Source organism: Larus michahellis, chromosome 1, assembly GCF_964199755.1.
Source record: "Larus michahellis chromosome 1, bLarMic1.1, whole genome shotgun sequence".
NCBI classification, from domain to species: domain Eukaryota; kingdom Metazoa; phylum Chordata; class Aves; order Charadriiformes; family Laridae; genus Larus; species Larus michahellis.
Genome location: NC_133896.1, coordinates 52,122,396 through 52,145,103, shown reverse-complemented (window position 1 = coordinate 52,145,103; position 22,708 = coordinate 52,122,396). Strand labels below are relative to the sequence as shown.

At 36.6% G+C, this 22,708-nt stretch overlaps 1 protein-coding gene across 5 annotated transcripts in view; it reads left to right on the top strand.

The window, feature by feature from the left end:
- ANKS1B (ankyrin repeat and sterile alpha motif domain containing 1B) overlaps nt 1-22,708 on the top strand; it is a 448,856-nt gene that overhangs the window by 289,087 nt on the left and 137,061 nt on the right. For all 5 annotated transcript variants that reach the window (XM_074575799.1, XM_074575789.1, XM_074575760.1 and 2 more), the window contains one exon: nt 812-964. In XM_074575799.1, the coding sequence (XP_074431900.1) occupies nt 812-964 (153 nt within the window). The remainder of the gene's footprint in view (nt 1-811; nt 965-22,708) is intronic.

Below are 22,708 nucleotides of genomic sequence, written 5' to 3'. Positions count from 1 at the left end.
AGAGAAATTGCAGCTCTTTACTTCTTAGTAGCTTAACAAAATTCAGAAAAATAAGTTGCCAGTGGTGTTTCTTAGTTTGTTATGAAAACAAGATTTATGTGATTACACTTTCTGTGCCTGTGTTACTATGTGAATGCAGGTGGTGTGCTTCTGTGTACGTCATTCTGTCAGTTCCATTCCAATAATATTTGGTTCGATTATCCGATCTCAAGCAACTTTACAGACAGAGAGGAATCTAAAATATATTAAATTTGCAGGAATTCCTTGAAAAATTGTGACCAGGTAGAGAAAAGAGACATTTTTAAGCCTTCACTGGGGGCAGAAAAATATAGTGTGGCTTCAAACCATTATAAAATGTCAGATAAACTACTATGAGAGATATATTAGGAATAATATAACCAAGGCAATATTTTCACTTGTAGTTTGATACCAAAAGATCCATTCCTTGGACTAAAATCTTAGGTGCAAATCTGACATTTTTTTGCAGTCAGGATATTAATAATGTCTCTTTCTCACTCTTTTGCCTTCCCTCACTTATAGATTCTCTGATGTCTAGTAAGAATTGAACACGTGCTGCAGTCTTAGTGTATTCTGGTTTGAAAAGCAAGCAGACATAAGAAAAAGATCCATTGAAAACTAAGGTTTTTTAGTGCTTTTGCTCACAAAATTGTCTCATGTTGTACTAATCATTAAAAAATGTTGATCAGAGAATAAGATAACTCCAACCCAAAGAAAATAATACAAATAACTGCTGTTCTGAAAGATGTTTCATTAATATTACCAATAATTCTTCCTTATTGTTGTTTTTCAGATGAAGCAGATCGGTCACGATGGCTACAACCCCACCTCTGTAGCTGAATGGCTGGATTCCATTGAACTGGGTGACTATACCAAATCCTTTCTAATTAATGGCTATACATCGATGGACCTTGTGAAAAAAATCTGGGAGATTGAATTAATTAATGTAAGTTGAGCAATTTATAGCAGTAGTTTCTCCTTAATACATTATGGTACTTGCCCTTACATATCAAATGAGAAAGCACAAAAGCAAATTGCACTAGAAATACTGACATCAAGTACTGTTAATGATTACAGCTTTCATGCCTATACCTGGGTTGACTGTACCCTTTGCTTTCATTTGCTTTGCCATTGTCTTTGGCACAGTATTTAATCAGCATGATTGTGTCACTGCTCCAGGATGCTGAATGACATTTAAAAATACATTTTCATACTTTATAGCTACAAAGCATATGTCTTTGCTTTTAAAGTGCCTAACAACAGTACTTCTTGTAAAGATACTTACATTTTAGTTTTTCCACATGCTCTGGCTAAATTAAACATAAAATAAGGAAACCTTAAATAATGCTAAAGGAACAAAATATTTTATTTCATACCACTTTAGCTTGAAACTTTATTTACATGAGTCAGTTAAATTAGATGCCCACATATGGGCAACCATAAACTTTAATGTGGACTGCACTGCAGAGTTTGGAATTAGATGAATTTTGTACTGTTACAGTAAAGACATTGACAGTACAGTTTTGCCAATGGAATTTTTATGTAAGTTAGTTATGTGTCTGAAACTGAGTTGTTTCCTTTTATAAAAGATAGATGATTATAGCTTTGGATGTGGCTTTTGCAATCAACTGTATTGCCAGTTTGTCTGAACTTTAAGGCAACCCTACATGGAGAAAAGCCCAATGTCATATTGTATTGGCTCTTCACAGACAAGAGGCTGTACTCTTCCTTCCAATATAGGAGATACTGCATTTCTGTCTCTAATTAGTGCCTAACTCCCAGAACAAAGGGCTACCAGTAATCATGGGCAATCAAGCATAAGATAGAGCAGCTGATATAGCTTTATACTGGGAAACAGTTCCCAGTGTGTCCCAGGCTGGAGAAATGGAGACTATAATAATGGTGTGAAGCCGTGTTCCAACACAGTAACTGGTGCATGAGGCACAAGCAGGCATAGCCTAAGACCAGCATCTAAAGAAAAGAAAAAAAAAAAGAAGGAAAAAAAAAAAAGAGGTATTTCACATTAACTGAAAGACAAAACCGTTGCATGTTAGAATTTCTTTTGTTGCTGTCACATTATAGGTAATGTTAACTAGCACAAAAATGTAGACTAAGAGTAAAGACCAAACTCTGCCTTACATGTTATGTATGTTGACTTCAATGGATGTTGTAGGTGTATAATTGAAGTCAGGATATGTTTGATGCTATCATGGGTGTCTGCTACTGAGCTATTAATAACTGTGAGTCTTTTTTCTATAAGTGCCTGGAATTTTAATAAGAACTGGGGACCCTTTCTTCCAGAAGCTAATATAGATTAACAACCAGCACTGAGTTGAAAAAAGTGGAAGTCTCTGCTCACATTGTCTTCTGTAACTTAATTTTACTTCCCAAACATTTTGCCATAATCAATTCAGAAACAAATTACCCTTTAGCTCCCCCAAGTGGATCATTAAAACCTCATTAAAGGTTTGTGGTTTGATTCCAAATTTGCTAAAACTTAGGAAAAGGGAAGTACCTGCACTGAAGCTAACAGTAATACACTTCTGTGAAATTAGTATAAAGCAGACCAGTGTATATCCCTCTAACTTTACAGCTTAGCATCATGTTCCTGTTTAAGGTCTGTACTTCTTGGGAAAACACTCCCTTTTGCCATGAGTTGCAAGAGGAAGCTGTTAAACAGTTGTTTAAATATTTGTACGGATATAGATACCTATAGAGATAAATATTTTTCCCACCTGATATATTATTGGATTATGATGTTCAAGAGCACAGTAAATGAAACAGTTCTACATTCTCAGAATTTCTATTTTAGTCCAGTCAGTATATATTTAATTCCCACCAATCAGTAGTAGCTAACTGTAATGAAATAATGTTCACTGGGAAAATCTGTAGCTTAGAAAAGTATTTACTGTTATTTTTCTGTTCCAATTGAGGGTAATCTTTCAGAAATGGACAAGAAATTGGTTTGAAGCATTGTGCAGTCTGGCAGAACAAGATTCTTATCTCTGACTAGCAGGCCTGCTGTCTGAAATCGATTTCAAAGGTCTCACTTCCCATTCAGGCGATGGCAAACATGAGCTTATTACAGAAAGTTTTTCATAAAGGAATGCATAAAGGTCAAAGCCACTCTGGAATAGGACTCCTGACTTGAGTAGGTCAGAATCCAGGCACTTGGAAAATGAGAGAAAAACCAGACTCAGCATCCTGAAAAGAATTCAGAGTACTCTCGGTTTGGAGGTTCTTTGTACTTAAGTTGTAGATGGAACAAAAAGTTTCATTTGCACTTACACCAAATATGTAATAAAAATTTATCAAGGGCTACAGATATGATAACTTTTTCATTTTAGCCACCAGTTTAAACAGTTGCAGCCACTGAATTCAACATAAAAGCCAGTCCTGCTTTGGTGCAAGGAATCCCTTAGTTCATATTGGGTGCTTCTTTCCATTAAGCCGTTGGGAAATCAAATCATCCATGGCTTCTGGAGGGGAAGAAACAGGTTTGAAGGTAGAGATAATATCTTCTATTAGGTAAACTAGCATAGCTGAAAGGACAGGGAAGAGAAGGGGGCATTTAGTTTTTCACAAGCCCTTCTTTACGTCTTAAAAAATAAAAATTCTTTATTATCTTCTTTCTAAACTTTCTGTGATCATCAGCTTACATGTCTGTGGATGAAGTTCATGAAGTTTTAGATTTTTTTTTTTCCTAGATCTAAACTAGTAATAAGGTCATCCTTTATCATAATGCATCTCTATATACTAATGTGAGTTTGACTTATCACATGCCTCTGAACTTCCATGTGTGATGGTGACCAAGATACATTTCTTCTACTTCAGGGTATAAATCTATTCAATTAACCTATTAAAGCAAACAGTTCATTTTTTTGAAAGATGGAAAGAAGAAAGCATATTCTGAAAATCTCCCTGCAGCTGAATGAAGCTGGCCTCCCCAAATTCCCTTTAGAAACTATAAAGGATGGCGAAAGAAAGGATCATCCAGAGGATGATTCAAACTGGTTAAATTATGGTTAGTTATCTGGATTACCTATTTGTCTCTCCTAATGACATAGAGAGATACTAAGAAGACTAGCTTTAGTACAAGTGTTGATCTGCTTGAGGGTAGGAAGGCTCTACAGAGGGATCTGGACAAGCTGGATTGGTGCGCTGAGGCCAATGGTATGAGGTTCAATAAGGCCAAGTGCCGGGTCCTGCACTTGGGTCACTACAACCCCATGCAGCGTTTCAGGAAGAGTGGCTGGAGAGCTGCCCAGCAGAAAAGGACCTGGGAGTATTATGAGCCGGTAGTGTACCCAGGTGGCCAAACAGACCAATAGCATCCTGGCTTGTATTAGAAATAGTGTGGCCAGCAGGACTAGGGAAGTGATAGTCCCCCTGTACTTGGCACTGGTGAGGCCAAACCTCAAGTAATGTGTTCAGCTTTGGGCCCCTCACTACAGGAGGGACTTTGAGGTGCTGGAGGACATCCAAAAAAGAGCAACAAAACTGGTGAGGGATCTAGAGAACAAGTCTTACGAGGAGCAGCTGAGGGAACTGTGATTGTTTAGTCTAGAGAAAAGGAGGCTGAGGGGAGACCTTATTGCTCTCTACAACTATCTGAAAGGAGGGTGTAGCGAGGTGATTGTCGGTCGCTTCTGCCAAATAACAAGTGATAGCACAAGAGGAAACAGCCTCAAGTTGTGCCAGGGGAAGTTTAGATTGGATATTAGGAAAAATTTCTTCACTGAAAGCGTTGTTAAACATTGGAACAGGCTGCCTAGGTGCTTAGAGACATGGTTTAGTGGTGGTCTTGGTAGTGTTAGGTTTAGGGTTGGACTTGATGATCTTAAAGGTCTTTTCCACCCTAAATGATTCTATGATTAAAGTTAACCTTTGTGAGTTACCCCTTATTCCCATGATCAGAGCTTTTGAATCTTCTTATCTTCCTAAAAAGAACAGTCTTACTCTATTTCCAACATTGTTTTACCATCCTTGGAAGTTACTATCTAGGCAAGCACATTTTTTGAAAAACTGCAAGGAGAATTGCAAGCATATGAGAGGGAGAAGGTCTGAGACACTGGTGGTAAAGGCCATCTTCCCTCAGCTTCTCTGATCCTCCAGCTTCCTCATTGGCATTAAGAAATGAATTTAATATGCCGCTTCCTGCAATTTATTGCAAATTATTCCAGCAAGGTAATGTCTGCTCTAACTTACATGCTAGTTTCTTTCAGACTTTTATGTATACATATATAGTGTGTATGTTTCTTCAAGCAGCAATTACTTAAAGCATTTGAATCAGAAGAGTCATTTTGAAAGTTATTCATTTGTGTTTCTTACAAGCTACCACCAGCGTTCTCAGTCCTTTTTCAACAAGCCAGACTTTGAATTTTAAATTCTGTTTCACTAATTCCGTTGTCATTTAGACCAAGAATTTTCCCAGATCCATTTTCTTCATCGTTTTCTCAGGTGTGTTCTTCCTGGGAAGTATCATTCTAATTTCCTTTTCATGGGATTCAGAATGCCTTCTCCCAGCATTGGCTTTCCCAGCAATTCTAGGTTTGTCTCCCAGGTTTCTTGGCTCATTAGAGAGGTCAGATTCTGTACCCAGGTTCGGATATCATTTATATAATGCTGTAGCTACTTGGAACTTTTCTGAAATACATATCATCTGCTGAAAAAAAGTCCACTATGTTCTGAAATCCCCTAACCCATCTAAAGTGTGCACCTGTGCTTTAAAGTATAAATGCTCTTCTACATGACTAATCATATTATTCTTGTCTGTTATTCTGCATTTCTTACGTAACCCTCCCCCTCGGGAAGTCTCTCTCTACAGGGAACTTTTACCAAAAAGATTCTTCAGGCAAGATATAAACAGCTTAAAAGCACAAAGTAAGTTATTTATTGTCTTAACACACACACAATACATTGTAGGACTAATGAACTAGGCATTAAATCAACCCCCTCCAAATGAGTCACTAAGTCTTCTGGGCACGTAGTCATCAGGTAGGGGAGGGCTGGTCTCTGTTGCTCCCTGGAACAGGCTGATCTATGATGTTGCTGAGTTTCTGTCTTCTGATTTCCTTTGTTTTCCATGGCATTTTATACCTTTCCATGTGAGTGGTGTTATCCTTGAATCCTTCAAGTGTCTGCAACTTTACCTTTCTTATCTCACATGCTTCCAGCCTGTGCACTCTCTCACAGCTCCTTCTCACACCCTAGCACTTTTCTCAGAAGAAAGCTGAGAACGGTTGCACAGCTGCGCTGTACTGAAAGTAGGCCTTGAATCACAGATAGCTGAACTCCTGGGAGGAGGGTTACATGTTAAGTGGCCTGGTTTACATTTCTTCTCAATTAGTTCATCCTGCACTGTGAGCTTCTTCTATTTTTGTACATCCATCTTTCACATGTATGATTCAGTCTTTGTCTCCTGTAAAGTTAATGTTTACCCAATGGTTTCTTAAACTCAGTTACTGTCCAGGTTGTGAGCTTTTGGGGAAGTGTTCTTGATACTGTCTCTCACAAATTGCATTCCTGGTTTACATCAGGGTATAATGATTGCTGTTCAGGATTGGATCAAAGATACTGGAGAGAGAAAATAGCTACCAATGGACTGACTTCCATTACTTAATAACTAAATGCTTTGGACCCTCCACAACATCATCGACAAGTTCCACAATTTAATTTAATTATATACTGTGTGAAAAGGTGATTCTTTACTTATAGTAAAGACTATATATATAGTAAAGACTGACACATGATCATTTCACTGCAGTCCGCTAGGTTTTGTACTGTAGGAATGGAAGAGCATGAAAATGGCCATACTGAAACAGATCAGAGGCTCTATCTAACCCACTGTGCTCTTTGTAAAAATGGCCTTAAACAGATGACCACAGAAGGCTACGCAGATAGGAGAAGCATATTATGAACTATCTGCATAGCATTCCTCTAGTCATTAATCATTTTCAGGTCAGGGACTTCTGGAATTGGGCAAGTTGTTCCCAACAGGTCTTTGTCTTTCTTACCTTGAATGAGTTATTGTCATCATCAAGTTTTGTTATCTTACTGCTAGTCTTCTTTCCTATGGAGTTTATGAATATATTGAAGAGGTCCATTCACAGATCTAATTTACTAAGAACCTTCTTCCACTGTGAAAACTGCATTTTTTTCCCACAGTTTCCTGGTTTTACCACCTGCTTATCCATGAAAGAACCTCTTCTTATGGCTTAATGGCATGACTGGTTTTTGTTTTTTTTTTTTCTTAAAAGCCTTTTAAGGGTGGCTTCATCAAAAGGCTTTAGAAATCCAGGCAAACAAGCAGATCAAGCAGACCATCAACCTCATCAACATAGTTTTTAACTGTTTCAAAGAACTCCAATAGGCTTTTGAGATATGAGGTGCCTTTATATGCAGTCACTTTAACTCTTCCTGGTTGTATTTATCTGTGTCCACTACTAGTATGCATTATTGAATTCCTACTAATTGGCCTGGGACAGGCTTAGAGGACGGTATTTCCATGAATCTTCCATGAATTTTCTTCAAAAATTGTCATCAATTTTGTTCCCCTGCAGTCCTCAGAAAACAATAAGGTTTTAAGGGGAAAGCGACACACCGTTGCTAGCAATTCAGCAAAATTAATCCTTGAATTCCTTCTCTATTTTGCGTGCTATGGTTCATTTTGCACACTTCTACCTCCTTTCAGTCATCTCATTTGCAAACGGAAGAGTCTTAGTCCATTTAGCCATCCCATACTTCCAGAAATCCTTGCTCTGTATCTTTCTAGTCCTAATCCGTACAGCTCCAATACACAGAGTGCCAGCTATACCTGTCTAATTTGCGTATTTAGCTTGAGCCTATAGCTCTAAGCAATAGCAACCTCTGTATTGAACTTAGGTCTCAAAGCTCTCACGAGGCCTTAGCCAACTGATGCACCTACAATCTCAGTACAACTTACAGTCTCTGCTTAAAGAACTTTAAAATGGACCACATGCTGCATTCAGATTCCTTGACCAGGTTAGCGTCTCACTTAGCAGCCTCCCCATCTACTCCTGCAAAGCAGATAGCAACTCCACAGCTTGATTGGGTGATACACACCAAATGGATGGATTTTGTACAGTGCTTGCTTGACAGCTTAATTTCCCATGCTCTATAGTATGAAAATATACTTCTTCTTAGGGGGGCTGTCCTTCAGATTCTGTTTGACAAGTTACTCTGCAACTCTTCTTCTCTTGTTGTTACTTAATTTCCCAAGCGTGCCACTCTGCAGAGGCAGTTTTTGAAGAGGAATGAAACATTACAGCTCAATAACATTTTCTCAGACATTGCGACTGCAGATCTGCAACTCCTGTTCCTTTTCCTCCCTAGCCTGTGCTAGCTTTCAGATCACTGAAAAGAATTAAGAGTGCTTGGAGCTACAGGCCGTTCTGAGCTCCCAGAGGCACTGCTGACCGATAATGATGGCCATCGCTCTTCCTGTAGTTGCTTTCTAAATGGCTCCAACAATTTTGATAATCGCAAGAGCTTTCAAGACTTTGAGTCTGCATTAGCAACAGGCTGTGGGTTCTCAACTTATTAGGTATTTTGTTATTAAAAATAACTTCTATAGCTGTTGAGTTTAGAAAGTTCTCTGTACGACTTTTTCTTCCTTCACTCTTTCCAAACATTCAGGAGCTTATTACTAATGCACTTGATTAAGAGAGTACTTGAAGTTAATTTATGTGAACCAATACTTTAAAAACAGCTACATATATAAACACGTGCACGCGCATATATGTGTGTATGTATGTATTTATATATAAATGTATATAACTGAAAGTAAAGAATTCTCCAGCAGGCTAAACGATGGACTGTCACACTTCAAATGCAAATGCCACTTCTGTAGAGACAACCATATTGATGTACTGGTGCAAGACCTTAAGTCTTGTGTTTCAAAATTTCTAGATAGCATAAGATGCTTGAGAATCTCCCTGACATTCTTCAAAAACAAATGTGCCTGTTTTACTGAGGAACAGATATTTCTAGCCTTTTAACCTTTACGTTTCATGGGAGTCTTTAAAGTTCTCAGCCAGACAAACTGAACTTAAGGTCTTCTCATGAATTAGTATTAAAGGTATAGGATGCATTAAGCTATTTGAGAAAATCTTTTCTACTACATTTGTGTTGGTTTTTTATGTTAAATAACTACAATTTTGAAATGATTAATGAACAACTTTGATTGGTTTGGGGAAATATGAAGGAAACTTTCAATATCCATTCAAATTCTCTGGCTCATCTGTTTGCAAAATTACCTGAATTAGCATAAATAATAGGACCAGACACTAAGCAGAACTAAGCAGTTTTTTGACAACAGAATAGTTGCTTATATCTTTCAAATCAAATACTCTGAAGTTGGGTCTGAAACTGAATAGTTTTTGTCATGGTCTATTATTTCTTCATGAGGTAAGACATGTGTATGGATTTGCTCAGTTGCTTCTACATTAGCAGAACAATGCTGCAAATGAGATTACATTAATATGTGTTAGCTGCTATCCAAAGGATAAGTCTCTAAATTACTCTATTTCCTTTTGAAATGGGATCAGTAGGTTCATTGCGTGTACATAAAAGTCGTGAGATATTATACAAATAGCAAATTTTTTTCCATGCACAATAGTTGTGTAGATTTCCTTCACCCAGGGCACCCACAGAAGTCTCAAGAGGGTTTTAACAATGCACATCTTTGTTTCTTTTGCAAGAATTAAATACTTACGGATTGCAATCATATAGTAAATTTGCTCCATTGGATCTTGCATTTGCAAATGATTCTTTCTGCTTTGAATGCTCGTAGCATCTCCATCAGTCACTCAGTTCGTAAATGATTGTGGATGTTGCTGATCATTTAGAAACTGTTATTATGTTGTAGTATTGTAGTGGATGTTTCTAGAAATCTCGTTGCAAGCTCTTTATCCTCAACAAATCCATGTGCCAGTGTTGTAACTTCACCATATGTTTAACTGATGTACAGTTTCTGCACGTAACATTTTGCATAGGTAGTGATCTCGTAGCCTTTGAGTGATTTGATGTGCAAACTTCCATCTGTTCCTCATGGTAATGCAAAATAATTTTTAAATACATCATCCGCTTTCCTCTATGCTGCTTCTTGCAAAAGATCAGGAGATGACATAAACCGTGGCAATTTCTGCAAACCATCTACTGTTTACCTCTTCCTACTCCCACACCGGATCATGGCAGTGCTCAGACTCAGGAGAAGTGGGAGGAAAACCACTTCTTTTAGTTCAAATACATTGCTTTATTGAGTTTACAATACAACATGGCAAAGAAAGAAAGAGAAAGTATTTGCACTGTGGACACTTTCACAGCATTTATTTTTTGGTAGTATAATGATCCTTTTATAATCCATCTGGTGTCGTTTTGCACTAGGGGTTATTTAAATAGAAGAGATTATGTAAGTACTTTGAAATCATTTCCCTAATTCTATATTTATATTTCCTTATATTATGGCAATAATAATAAAAAAATTATTGTTTTCTGTTTAAAAAGTGATAGTAAAATAACTGTGTTTGATCAGTAAATCTAGCCATTGAAATCTGCAGAATTCTTTTAATGTTTCCCATTGCCTGCATTTATTTTTAAATGTAAGGATTTTAGTCATATCAAAATGATATAATTTTTTAACAATCACTTTTACCTCTTTTCTGAGGTGAATCTTTGTTCTTATATTAGCATTCTTAAAACCAGAGCTTTTTTTCCCCTCTCACTTTTTCTCTTTATTCTTTCCCTCTGCCCCACGCTCTCTTCAAAACAAATTATAATCAGATAGTGATTGGCAGCAATTTTTAGCACTAATAATCAAAGCTGAGCAATTTTAGCACCTATTGTATTCCACCTGCAGGATCATTTTCTTGTCCTGTAACACACTAGGTAGCACAAATGATTGATTTATAATGCAAGATAATTTTTTTATTAAAGCAACCTACTCTGCCTGGTGCCAGAGAGGGTATTGTCTCTGAAGTAGCCTAACAAAATCTCCCTCCATTCAGGCAGCAAATAAATTGCCTTATCATCTGATTTTCTGTCTAAAAATCTTAGTGTTCTATAAGAAGGTTCATATTTCAAGTTTCAGAATGTGATCTCCTTTCCGGGGAGTACTGCAGAAGCAGCCCAACCCAAGACTTCTTATTCTCTTTAAAAAAGCTAAAAAAAATAACCTCTCTTCCCAGCCCGCAAGTTCTCTGCAAAAACAGATAAAATAAATAGTCACTAAATATTTTGTTGTCCTAGGCAACAGCTTGTTCTGCCTTCAGTAGCTTAGAAGAGCCCTGGATAAAGGGTTATATTTCACCAGTTAAACGTTTTAAGTGTTGGTGAACCTGCAAGAAAACTGGATTTCTATTTTAAAATAATGTCCTTTTTCACATCCTTTAATTTTATATTAATTTAAAAATTTTAGACACATCCTATTTTGAATTTGGCCTCCTAAACATGCAGTCTTAGGATGGCATCCTTCACTGCAATAATATTTGCCATTTGTAGTAAAGGGAGTTCCTCTAAAATAATTTCATTATGAGTATTTAAATTTTGTTTTCTAGACAATATTTGTGCTAGTTTTACTGCAATAAATTGATTGTTTTGAATGTTTGCATTTGCTGTCCTCAAGCCCTACCTCCCATAGTTCTAGCTTATGGCATTTTAAAACATTATGTTGATTGAAGGTCAATGTAAAATACTTGAAATTCACGGTAGATAAAAGCAAATGAACAGCGATGTTAATGTTGTAAAGCAATACTTCTGCCTTTACTTTGAAGAAAATATGTAGTCATAAAAATCATAAAGAAGTGTTCCCTATTTGCAAAGAAATAAAGCTGCAGAATTTATTACATAATGTTTTCAAGGACTGCAGTACTATTTTGATGCATTTAAAAGAATACTGTGTTTTTCAACTCACTCCCCCACTCAGCAGTGTGCAAAGGAGAAATCATTCCTCTTTAAAATGTTTTAAAATCTTTTTTTTTTTTCTGCTTCTTCATTGCTTTATAGGATATGGTGAGGAGTCGATATTTCCAATAAAAATTCCCAAGAGTGTATCAGATCTTGGCTAGCATCATTTGTATTCCGTTTATTACTGGTTTTAATAGTTAAAGGTGAAGAGGACTGAACGGCAGTCATTTTAGCTATAAGGATGTTGAAGACCAGAAATATTTTAGAAACATTTTCCCTGTACAGCAGGTTTGTTAACATTCTCAGGTGTAAGAGGAAATGCAGTGCTCTGCCATATAGACATATCCGAGTGATTAATGTGCCAGAAATAGGACAGCAGCATCATCCTGGGTCTTCTGCCTGATTCTTCCCCCTCACGTTGTTCAGAGCTAGCCTGGATATCCCTGCAATCCACTGCATTTCTATCTTACAGATGCAGTGATACAATTTCAAACACATGATACAATTTCAAAAAAGAGTGAAAAGTATTATACTGAGTTTATTAATAGAAGTAAGGTCAGAATTTTTCACCACAATAAAGATGAGGGGAAGGGAACTATTCACTTAGCTATAAAAGGTTTTATTGCAGCCTGCAGCCAACAGGGCTTGAGTCCTTAAAGCCATCTTCAAGGATTTTGTCCTTCGTTGTTTTTAACTTTTAAAGGAATAAGGTTTCAGTCATTTTCCATAAAGGGCAGCTCAAAATTCTAATAGCTGGTGGTGCCAAGAAACCTTTCATATTCAGTTTGTATTATTTCAAAATTACATACCATTATCTCTAGTTATCAATTTTCTACGGATGTAAATAAGACTTTGGAAGCCCCAATGTTTACACCCTTGAAATAGTTATTGGCAGGTATTGTGATCCCTTTCAAAATGATCAAGTCATTGCAAGGTTATGTACATTTAGCTCCTGATTGAGATTCCTACCTCAGTTTGCACTTTTTGTTATTCGTTGCTTATTTTAAAGAATGCTCTTCGTGTCATGTAGAGATCTTAAAAATGCAGTATTCATCCAAAAGTAGTATGCTGTATGGATTTTAATTCGCTGCTGTAATTTGACAAAAGAATTTGAGAAAATGCGGTTAAACGTTTCTCTGTGCAATGATATTCAAAATGGTATTCAGATAATGAATTACAATATAGCTGTTGCAAGTCTGTTGCTCTGTTGATTGAAAATGAGAGATCTTTCTAGTTTTATGGGGTTCAAAACAAAAAGTCAGTTGCAAAATCTCTTGGTGTGTTTTTTTCATGGATGAATTAAGCACCTGATTCAGATGCAGTAATGACAGAAGTTACTGGAAAAAATGTAGTTAGATCTTACTTATAGTTTTTTTCAGGTATTGAAAGCTGGATCAGAACCTCTTTGGGCCAGAATCAGGTTACATGAACAGACTCACCAGGAAAGAACATACAATAGTTTTCCAATTAGCAATTTTTATCATTCTGGAGGAGTCAGCCCGAGCTCCCAGCCATCCTGATTTTCTCAGCGTCTAGACTCTGTGCTACCATTTAAAACAACAAGCTCACTAATAAACATATTGGGTGGTTGCAGGTGAGCTGCTCATGACTGTCTGGCAGTCTCTATCATCAAAAAAGTTTTCTCATCGTCCCCTCTTCCATGTGCATGATGTACTTAAAGATGGAAAACACAGTCATAGCGTCTTGCTTTAAAATACTTATCCCTGCAGTAAACCACAGAGAAATGCACATGCGCTCACGTGCACACATAAAGCTAAAGAACAAGAATTATGCAGAGCTAAGTATTTTAAACATTTGTGTTCCCACACGCAATATGGCTCCACTGTGTTTTCAGTGAACATAACCAAACACAAGGTAGTTTGTGCTTCCTGTCTTATCAGTTAAATTTACGTAAGATTTATATAAGCAATAGATAAGCATCAAAAGCCGTAGCTGAGGAGGATGGATGGCAAAACACTGGGCTAGTTCATAAATTTACATTATTAAAGAGTAGTGATAGATCTGTGCTGCTTCTTTTGTTGAAGCTGAGCAGCAATTTGCAGGCAGAAATAATTCTTCTTACCTGCTTTTAATAGCAAAGTATAGCGTAGCACTAGTACATGACATCCAGAAAAAAACTTCATTATCTTGGGTTATCTGCTCTGATCTGTGAACATTTTTTTTGGTTAATTTGTGGCTCCCTGGGAAACAGAAGCATAAGATGTGACTTAATGTGAGAGAAAAAAAAATGACAGAAGTTTAATATGCCTCTAAGCATATGGAGTGGTTGGCTTTGGAAATTCGCTAGAACTGAAGCGTGGGAAAGAGGAAACTGAGAACTGAGGAGAGCTAGTAGTAAATGAGGGAGTTATATGCAAGGATGAGATGTCAAGAGTGGGAAACAACTGCCATTAGATGCTAATGGGCTTAGTAAGAAAGACTAGAAATACATAATGAATTAACATACACAGGGTGTATAAGCACCATATGAAACAGAGAACGACTAAGCTGAAGTCCTTATTTTGTATTTCTCTAAAATGTAAAAAAATGACTACACAGCTGTACAGAGTTTCAAACATTCAAAATTATTTTCACAATTAGGTTTTCTCTGTTTTCCTTGAGTCTTCAGATGAGCTTGCTGGCTCTTTGCGGCAGGGAGTCATCTTCATGGATTGATAGAGAGCTCCTAGAACGCTCCCTACTGAGTTTCTCTTGGTGTTTTTACTACTGTTATTAATAAACAATTACAGGATATCAAAATGATGATTTACAGAAAATGTGAAAGATGACCACATGACGTATATTATAGAAGAAATAAAACATTGGATAGTGTTTCAGGTAAGAAGATTTATGTCAAGAATACCTTCATGTGAGAGAGAGTTTAAAAAAGATTCTTTGAAGATGTTTCGTTTATGCTAAGGTTCTGGGCAAAATATTTTCCTGCTATAATGTACTTCAGCTTTTCACCATAAGCTTTCTAATGGTCTTGGAATTCAGATAAGGAAGAGAAGCAAACTGGCTGCTATCTTCTCTGCATTTCCCCAGGGATTTAACACAGATTATTCCAATGTGTCAAGGATAAAACCCCCTCACTGTTTTGCAGGAGGTGCTGTTAAGCAAAATGGTTGAGATTTTGTGTTTATTGCTGACAATTTGTTATATTTCCACAAGCAATAGCATTTTAGCATTCCATTTGGGTTTGTTCTCATAAGTATTTTTTTTGTGTAAGCATGCAATGTGCTACTGTATTTTTCTTACGAGAATCAAAGAAGATATTGCTTGTAATTCAATACAGGCCCATTAATAGGGCAGTGAAGAATTTTATTTGGTCCTGAAACTCACTTATTTGGTTTGACTGTGCATGCAGCAATTATCAAGACAGTAAATAGAGGGCCAGAAATATAAATCTTCTGATAGGAAAACGTCAAGGTAAGTTTAAATGAATGAGAGAGTCAGAAACATGTTTACTGATACTGCAGAAATCCGTCGTCAGAATTACAACAGACATAATCCTGAATATCTAAAATCTTGTACTCGGATTCAATCTTTGTCATGTCCTACAGATGCCTTGAAAGTGGGAAAATTATTTAAAAAAAAAAGCAAAGAAAAAAACACCCAAAAAACCCCAATACCTTTCCCAATTACCTGTCAAAGTGAGTGTAGGATGATGTGGTAAAGGACATGTCTCTGTATAACAAATCATGTTACTGAATTGTAAAAGAAATTAGTATTACTGATAATACCCACAGTGAGCTTTAACGTGCAACTAGTAAAATAATAATAAAAATTTAGCACGCTTTATTTATTTCAGAAGCTAGCTGACACTTGGCTTTGAGAAATACCATGTGGAATCAATTCTTTTTATTGTTCATTTTGTTTTCTGTTTCATCCTTTTTATCTGAAGAGCAGTTTCCATGAAAATGTTTCGGAGCTCTGTTTGTTCTCACTGTGAGTTGCCCACCTGAGTTCCTAATCCTGTTTAGCTGACATGCTGAATATAAGTTGTAATGGTGCATGAAGAACAAACACCGGTCAGTACAATGTACATTCTAGGACATGTCTGGAGGTTCTGTATCTTCAGTGTTTTCACCAAAGGAGTCTTGCAAGCAGCTGAAAACTTGGCTTCATTGTAGGGATGTCATGTAGACCGTAGACATGTGTGCATGTGCGTAAAGTTCTGGAGATCTTCTGTATCTCCTCATAAATTTTATTGGTATTTTAGTAACCCAGCATGTTTATTCAGTGTATTTTTTTGCCATAAGGCTCTTGAGAATATTTTAAATGTATGAACTGAAGTGACTGTTGCAGTAAAGGTGCCACGAGGTTTATAGGTGATAAATAAAGCTGTATACATAGTAACATAAAAAAGAAGCATTACACAGTCATTTAATAGGGTAATATAATTTAATATATACTGATCCAATCTGCTTCTTGTGTTATGTTTGTCTTGCTGATGTCCTCCCTCCCCTGGCTTTTATTTTTTAAGACTTTTCCTTTGCCAGCCTTCATATGGTATTACAGCACGGGCAATAAAAACCAAGACCAATGACAGTGTTTTAACCCAAGCAGCCTGTCTCTTCGCACGGATAAACAGAAGGAACCTCAGTTACGTTGTTCAGTATTTCAGAGCTAGCCAGCCATTCCTGAAATGCTTTAAGTATCCAAAAAAGGTTTTAAGGCACATCTTCACTAAATTATGCCAAAAAAGGACAACGGTGGGCACAATTCACAACTGTGTCTTTCATCGGTGCATTATATTAATTAGTCTTTTTACATATTCCAGTCATTAAGTGAGTGGAAGTGTAGCAAGGCATTGCATTGTTGGAAGAGCCTATGCTTTTCATATACATGGGTTAATTTTTAAGTTTCTTGCAACAATTGGTGCTACAGTACTAAATCATGGATATACGGGAAACTTTCCAGATTACTTTATTTCTGCTAAAGCAAAGGAACAAACTGGCTTAAGAAACTATTTTTCATAACATTATCACAGTTTTTAAAAGACAATTCAATTTTTTTTCTTAAATTTATTTTTAACTAAAAAAATTTTAAATGTACCAAATTTTTAAAATTACATTAAAAATATGACATATACAAAAGTATAATCTGGAAACTATATTTCATGCAGCTAGGTGATCACTTGAAATCTCAGACAATTGAAATAAGTCATTAGTGTGTTCTTTGACCCGTATTGAACATGCTAGATCATATTCTACTTTAGCAAAAGAGGGACCTATGAAGAGATAAAATTTCAGTTGCTGGCTATATCAGTGAAATTCGTATTTACGACTCAGACATAGTCATAGGAGATACATGTCTAGATTCTTGCTATAATCGTTGAAGATATGCAGTCATTTCTTTGATATGATTCATCCCATCCTAAAGCAAATGCTTAAATTACATCAGATGAGTCATGCCTCAAAGGTGCCTATTTCTCTCTGCTAACTTAAAGGGACCCTTACGTGAGTACTGAGGTGTCTATTGCGGATATTTTACATCCCGTAAAATTAAAATCACTCTAACACTGACTGTGGCTTCATACGTGAGAAAATAGAATAGAAATTATTGACTAAAAATGTGATTTCCAGGAAAAATAATAAGCTATACTCAGAGGGGGGAGAAAGAAAGAAAAAGTCCCGGTATCAAAACTTCTGAGATGAGATGAAACAAATACTGTTTCTCCAGAAACCTGTTCTCATTTGTGGAAACTTCCTGGGAAGTCTTGGTATGTTCTGAGAGTTATTGTAGCACACCATCGTATACCAACACATTTTATCAACAACCTCGGGATGTACCAGACTGCTAAATTCTGCCTGCTCCTTAGGAGAGTTATGTATCATACACCTGGGGTTTTTTAGTCCTGCAACTATATGCCTTATTTACTTCTATGGCAGTTGTAGCACAAAATAGAACAACTTCGGCTTTATCTTTTTAAACCCATACCATTAGTTATGTATTCAAAGAACGGCCAAAGTAAATAGTACTTCATCTTTAGTCTCATTTTTCTGACATGCCATTTTTGTGAAAAAGTCTAGAATAATCCATATAAAGCAGATTTTCAGATCCTCTTTTTAAATTCCTGTGTGCCATCCAGGACCTGTGTTTCTTATTCAAACAAGGTAAGTCCCATTCAAGCAGCACAGATCCTGATTTTCTAAGGGCTGTGCTCTTTACAGCTATGCCTACAGATTTGAACCTACGTGCACTTCCTAAGGATAAATTTTATATAAGATGATACTTTGTAAACTTCATTGCAAGATAATAAAAATTAATTCTGTGTTTGGCAGTTAAACCAAGCATTTGCTGAAAGTATAGCTCTGTACGTCTCCCAGGTTCAACTAATATATCTGATTTACATTTGAGACCTAGAAACTTTTACAAACATTTTTCTAGTGGTCTCTTAGAAAATGCGTACATATATGGCAAAAAAGTAAGGAAGTTCGATTATGCTTTCCTACTCACTGTAAACAAAGGAACCAGACATGAGGAGCCACCAACTCCTGCCCATATTCCTGAGATTAGTTTAGAATACAAGAAAGTTTGAATACATGTTACAGTTATAAAAAGACATGTTATCAAAACATATTTTAAATTGCCCTTGGTATTTCTGTGCATCGTTTTGCACACATCACCTGAAAGATACTAGGATGTGCTTCTGGGAATAAGAGAAGAAACAAAAGTTTCACCAGGTAGTTGAAAAGGCCAATTTAGAAGATATCAGTAAAAGAATTCAATACTGTTACCAATACTGCTATGGAGTACAGAAGGGACATGACAGAACTTCATAGGTTTGAAGTGTAAAACCAGAAAAGTGTCAGTAAAAGCATATTCAAATTTAAAGACAATAAGATTACATAAAAAAGATACCTTTAAATTAATTACAGGAAAAAATTGTTCATGACACGTGAAAAGTTAGAAAACTGTCTCTCAGAATGAGCAGCGTAAACATCATCCTTTGGCGTATTTAAAGTAAGAGGAAACCAGTGTACAGTAGAGTAATAGCCCTACGTGACAGGAAGACAGGTCGTAAACCTAGAAGGAGTCTCCTCAGCCCTAACTTCTGTGATTCAGTGATGACACCATACATTAACTTTCCCATAAAGCAGCATATATTGCTATACTGCTTACAAGATGGCATTTTAGAGTCATTGTAATAAATGAAAATTCCACTAGGTGGTTCTGGTGCTCTTCTAACAAGGATCGAGAATGTTAGTGCACGGCAATTCTATGTTCTTTTGCTGTATTGTTTTCCTAACTATTCTGAGTACGTCAGAATCCAAATGTTTAGTTATATTCTAAATGAGGGTACTAATAATATATTTCTTGATTAAGGGTAAAATACCCTTGGTCAAATAAGACCAAGGTATGAAACTTCAATATTGTGAAATTCCATTGGTAGGTAGGTAGCATTTATCAGTTAAACTGCCAGAGCTATGTTTTACTTTAGCCTTGAAAATTACCTTCTTGAAATTGTAAACTTGAACTTTGATCACAATGGACTTGTAATTAGGTTTTTTATGCGAGGCATCATCAATCTAGTAGAATTTTAAATTAGTATGTATATTGCACGTAGAACATTTATCATTTAAGGTGGTATGTGACAACAAAACATGAACAACTGTGCAATCATGGGAACTTTCTTCTTATATGGGCCGTAATTTACGATAGGATTCTGATTTAAACACATCTCTGCTCTAGAGCTCTTCTATGGCCCAGTGCAGCCTCTTGTGGTTTTATTAAAATCAGCTCATACTTATCACCTTTTCCCTCCGCGCTTCCTCTGTTTCACAACTACCAATAACTTTTTTTCTCTGATGGACTGAGATATGCAACTTGAGATACACAGCTTGCATATTCCCAGCTTGTGCGCATCTTTAAAGGCTGCTGTTGCTATTTTAGACCTGAAGAAAGGCCTTTGTGCCCAAATGCCTGTATCTCCCAAATGTGTCAATAGTGTTACTGGTCTAGGAAAAGGTGTTATTCATTACTACAAATCTAGCCTTATTGAGTAGGTTTGGAGTGTGTTGCCGGTTCTACAAAAGGGTGGGGTTGGTTGTGTTGTCTTTTTAAAAAAAAAAAAATTAAGAAACTTTTTTGCCTTTTTTGTCATTTCTGCTCGTTATTTTTACTATATAAAATTTTACTTTTATATACAGTTTGTATATAACAGTTCCTTATTTTTGTTACTATAGTACATGTTATTAATGCTAGGTAACTACTCCAAATATTTCCATGAACAGACTACAGAACTCAGTTTGCTTCAGGTGCGTTTGCGTTTTCCTAATATGCTAATGAATGAGTTTGAGGAGTGCTCATGGGAGAAATTTACAGAATAGCATGGAAAATGTTACAGAGAATACTACAGAACAGACATGATAAATTCCAAGTCTGCACATCAGAGAACTGATTCTGATAATCAGTGTTTTTTAAACTACTTCAGTATTTGTGCTCCTGCATTTTTTCTGGTGGCGGTGTAGGCTTATATGTAGCAAGTATAAGCCTGTTGACAATAGCCCTGTTGATCCATTAGAAATAACTGACAAACTCGCAGAGCTCCACAATACAACACAGACTCCCACCAGGCCACAAATGAGAGCTGGTATCATGCACTAGTAACAATTACAATTCATCTTCCATTAGTCTTCCAATTTAAATATTGATTACTGTCCTGGTTTGAGATAAAACAGAACCAAGTTTCTGTTCAGTACTTCACTTTTTGGTTAAGCCTCTTCTAACTAACTGAACTCTCTGAAATTAACAGCATATATTTCAAACACTGTCCGCTTTCAGAGACTGATAAGACCTGGTTGTTTCTAATTTATGCCAAGGAATGGTACGCAGAGAGGCTCTTGCGTATACTTATCGCTATAACAACCAAAGTCAGCTAACTTTGTTATACGCCCCGTTGAAAGGTTGGAAGCTACACAACCTATGCAGGGAATTTAAACTGGATTGCTACCCCACCTTACCAGAATAACCTTCTTTCTTCTTTTCGTGGTAGGTGTAGAATGGAGATCTACTTCAGTCATTGAACAAGACTAGAGCTAGAGGTATGAGGTGTTTCCTCACACGAGGATCTTAAAAGATTGCAACAGCAAACGCATCCAAAAAATGTTCATCAAGAAGAGCAAACCAGTCTGAAAAGCATTATGGCATGTTTAAAAACACTCTGATTTGTCTGGCAGACATAGAAAACTCTGTCTTTCTATACAAAGGGAAAAGGCACCTTAGGAAAATGCTTATCAGAAAAAGTGATACACTTTTTCTAAAACTCATACTCATTCTGTCATCTTGCCGTAGCCAACCATCCATATCAGAAGTATTGTAAAGCTGTGATGTAAATGCTTTCTAAGCTCTAGAAAGCTCACCTAAAAATGCCACATAAATAGCAGATCAAACATGCAATGCATTTTGATTTATGTGTGAAATACCCTGATGACCTCTGTTATTCTAGAAAGACATAAGACCGCTAACAGCTAGATATTACAACACAGAAATGTGTATATGGAGAGAAAATAATTCTCTTTGTAGCCAAGCATTTAGCGTAATGTAATTAAGCACTCAGTAGCCAATTTTGGGTGCAGGAATGCGTGGATTTGCAACATTTATTTCTGCAAGAGTTTGTTAGTGAAGTTGAAATAGGCATGCCTTTGAAATTCAAAAACCTAGTCGGTATTTATGACTACAACCCAGAATCTCATGAGTTAACAACTAGTGGAAGTTTACTTTTCAAATATTTTGACTACTGTTGCTTGACATATCCAGGAACTATCATTGTAACCGATACTAAGGCACTTGTGGGTGTGAAGGACTAGCAAGGAGCATTCTCTTTTTTTTTTTTTCTTTTTCTCAGCAGTACAATAGGTGAAGCAGCACTACGGTGCTTCAGTTCTGCCCACAAGCCCTACCTTAAACAAAGGAATAGTACGTGCTTTTAGAATGCCATTATTCATGACCTACAAAATTTATGTGTTATGTGAAAACAAAATAATTTTCTCCCAATATTTGGACATCTCAAGCTTGTCTTACTACTCAAGATAAAGACCACAGAGGTGAGTTATGTTGGCATGAACAACTATTTCATATGGTTCATAATCGATATTACCAGCATTGACCTCAAACTCAGAAGCCTGAAAGTATATTTCTTTTGTCTTGGTATTTCAAAAGAATATTTCTATTATATCTTAAGTGGTGTATGTTATGGTGCACTTCATTTCTAGAGTAACTTCTTATGTTGTTTCTCAGGAGAACACGTAAAATGGCACAGATGAGCATGAGCCTTGCAGATCTTAAATTGTCTTGGTGGTTCTTAACACACCAAGACACCTTAGCACAACACGAGAGCCAGAAAACTTTGAAGAATGGTTTTGATTAGAATTCTGATTTCACACGTGTTTTGCAAAGCCATTATTACATGTATTTCCATCAGGACCACCCAGGATATTACCTCTTAAATTCCATGTAAGTTTCTGTTATTCCTGATGGATTTGTACTAGCTGCAATAATAAGCAAGCAACTGACATAGCCTCTCTGGCTTGTGGTACATTACCAAATTAGTTGTGACTTTAGGACAATGAACTCCCGAGCTATGTCTATATTAGTAAATTAAACAGTGTTCAGAAAGCGTCTCCAGGCACTAGAGCACGCATTCAGAAAGACCCGGATACCCTTTTGGCATATACCAATTATCATTCTCCCCAACAATTCCCAGACGCAGATCCAGAGCAGTTCTCTCAAGCCCAGTTCTTCTTAGAATATTTTTTAA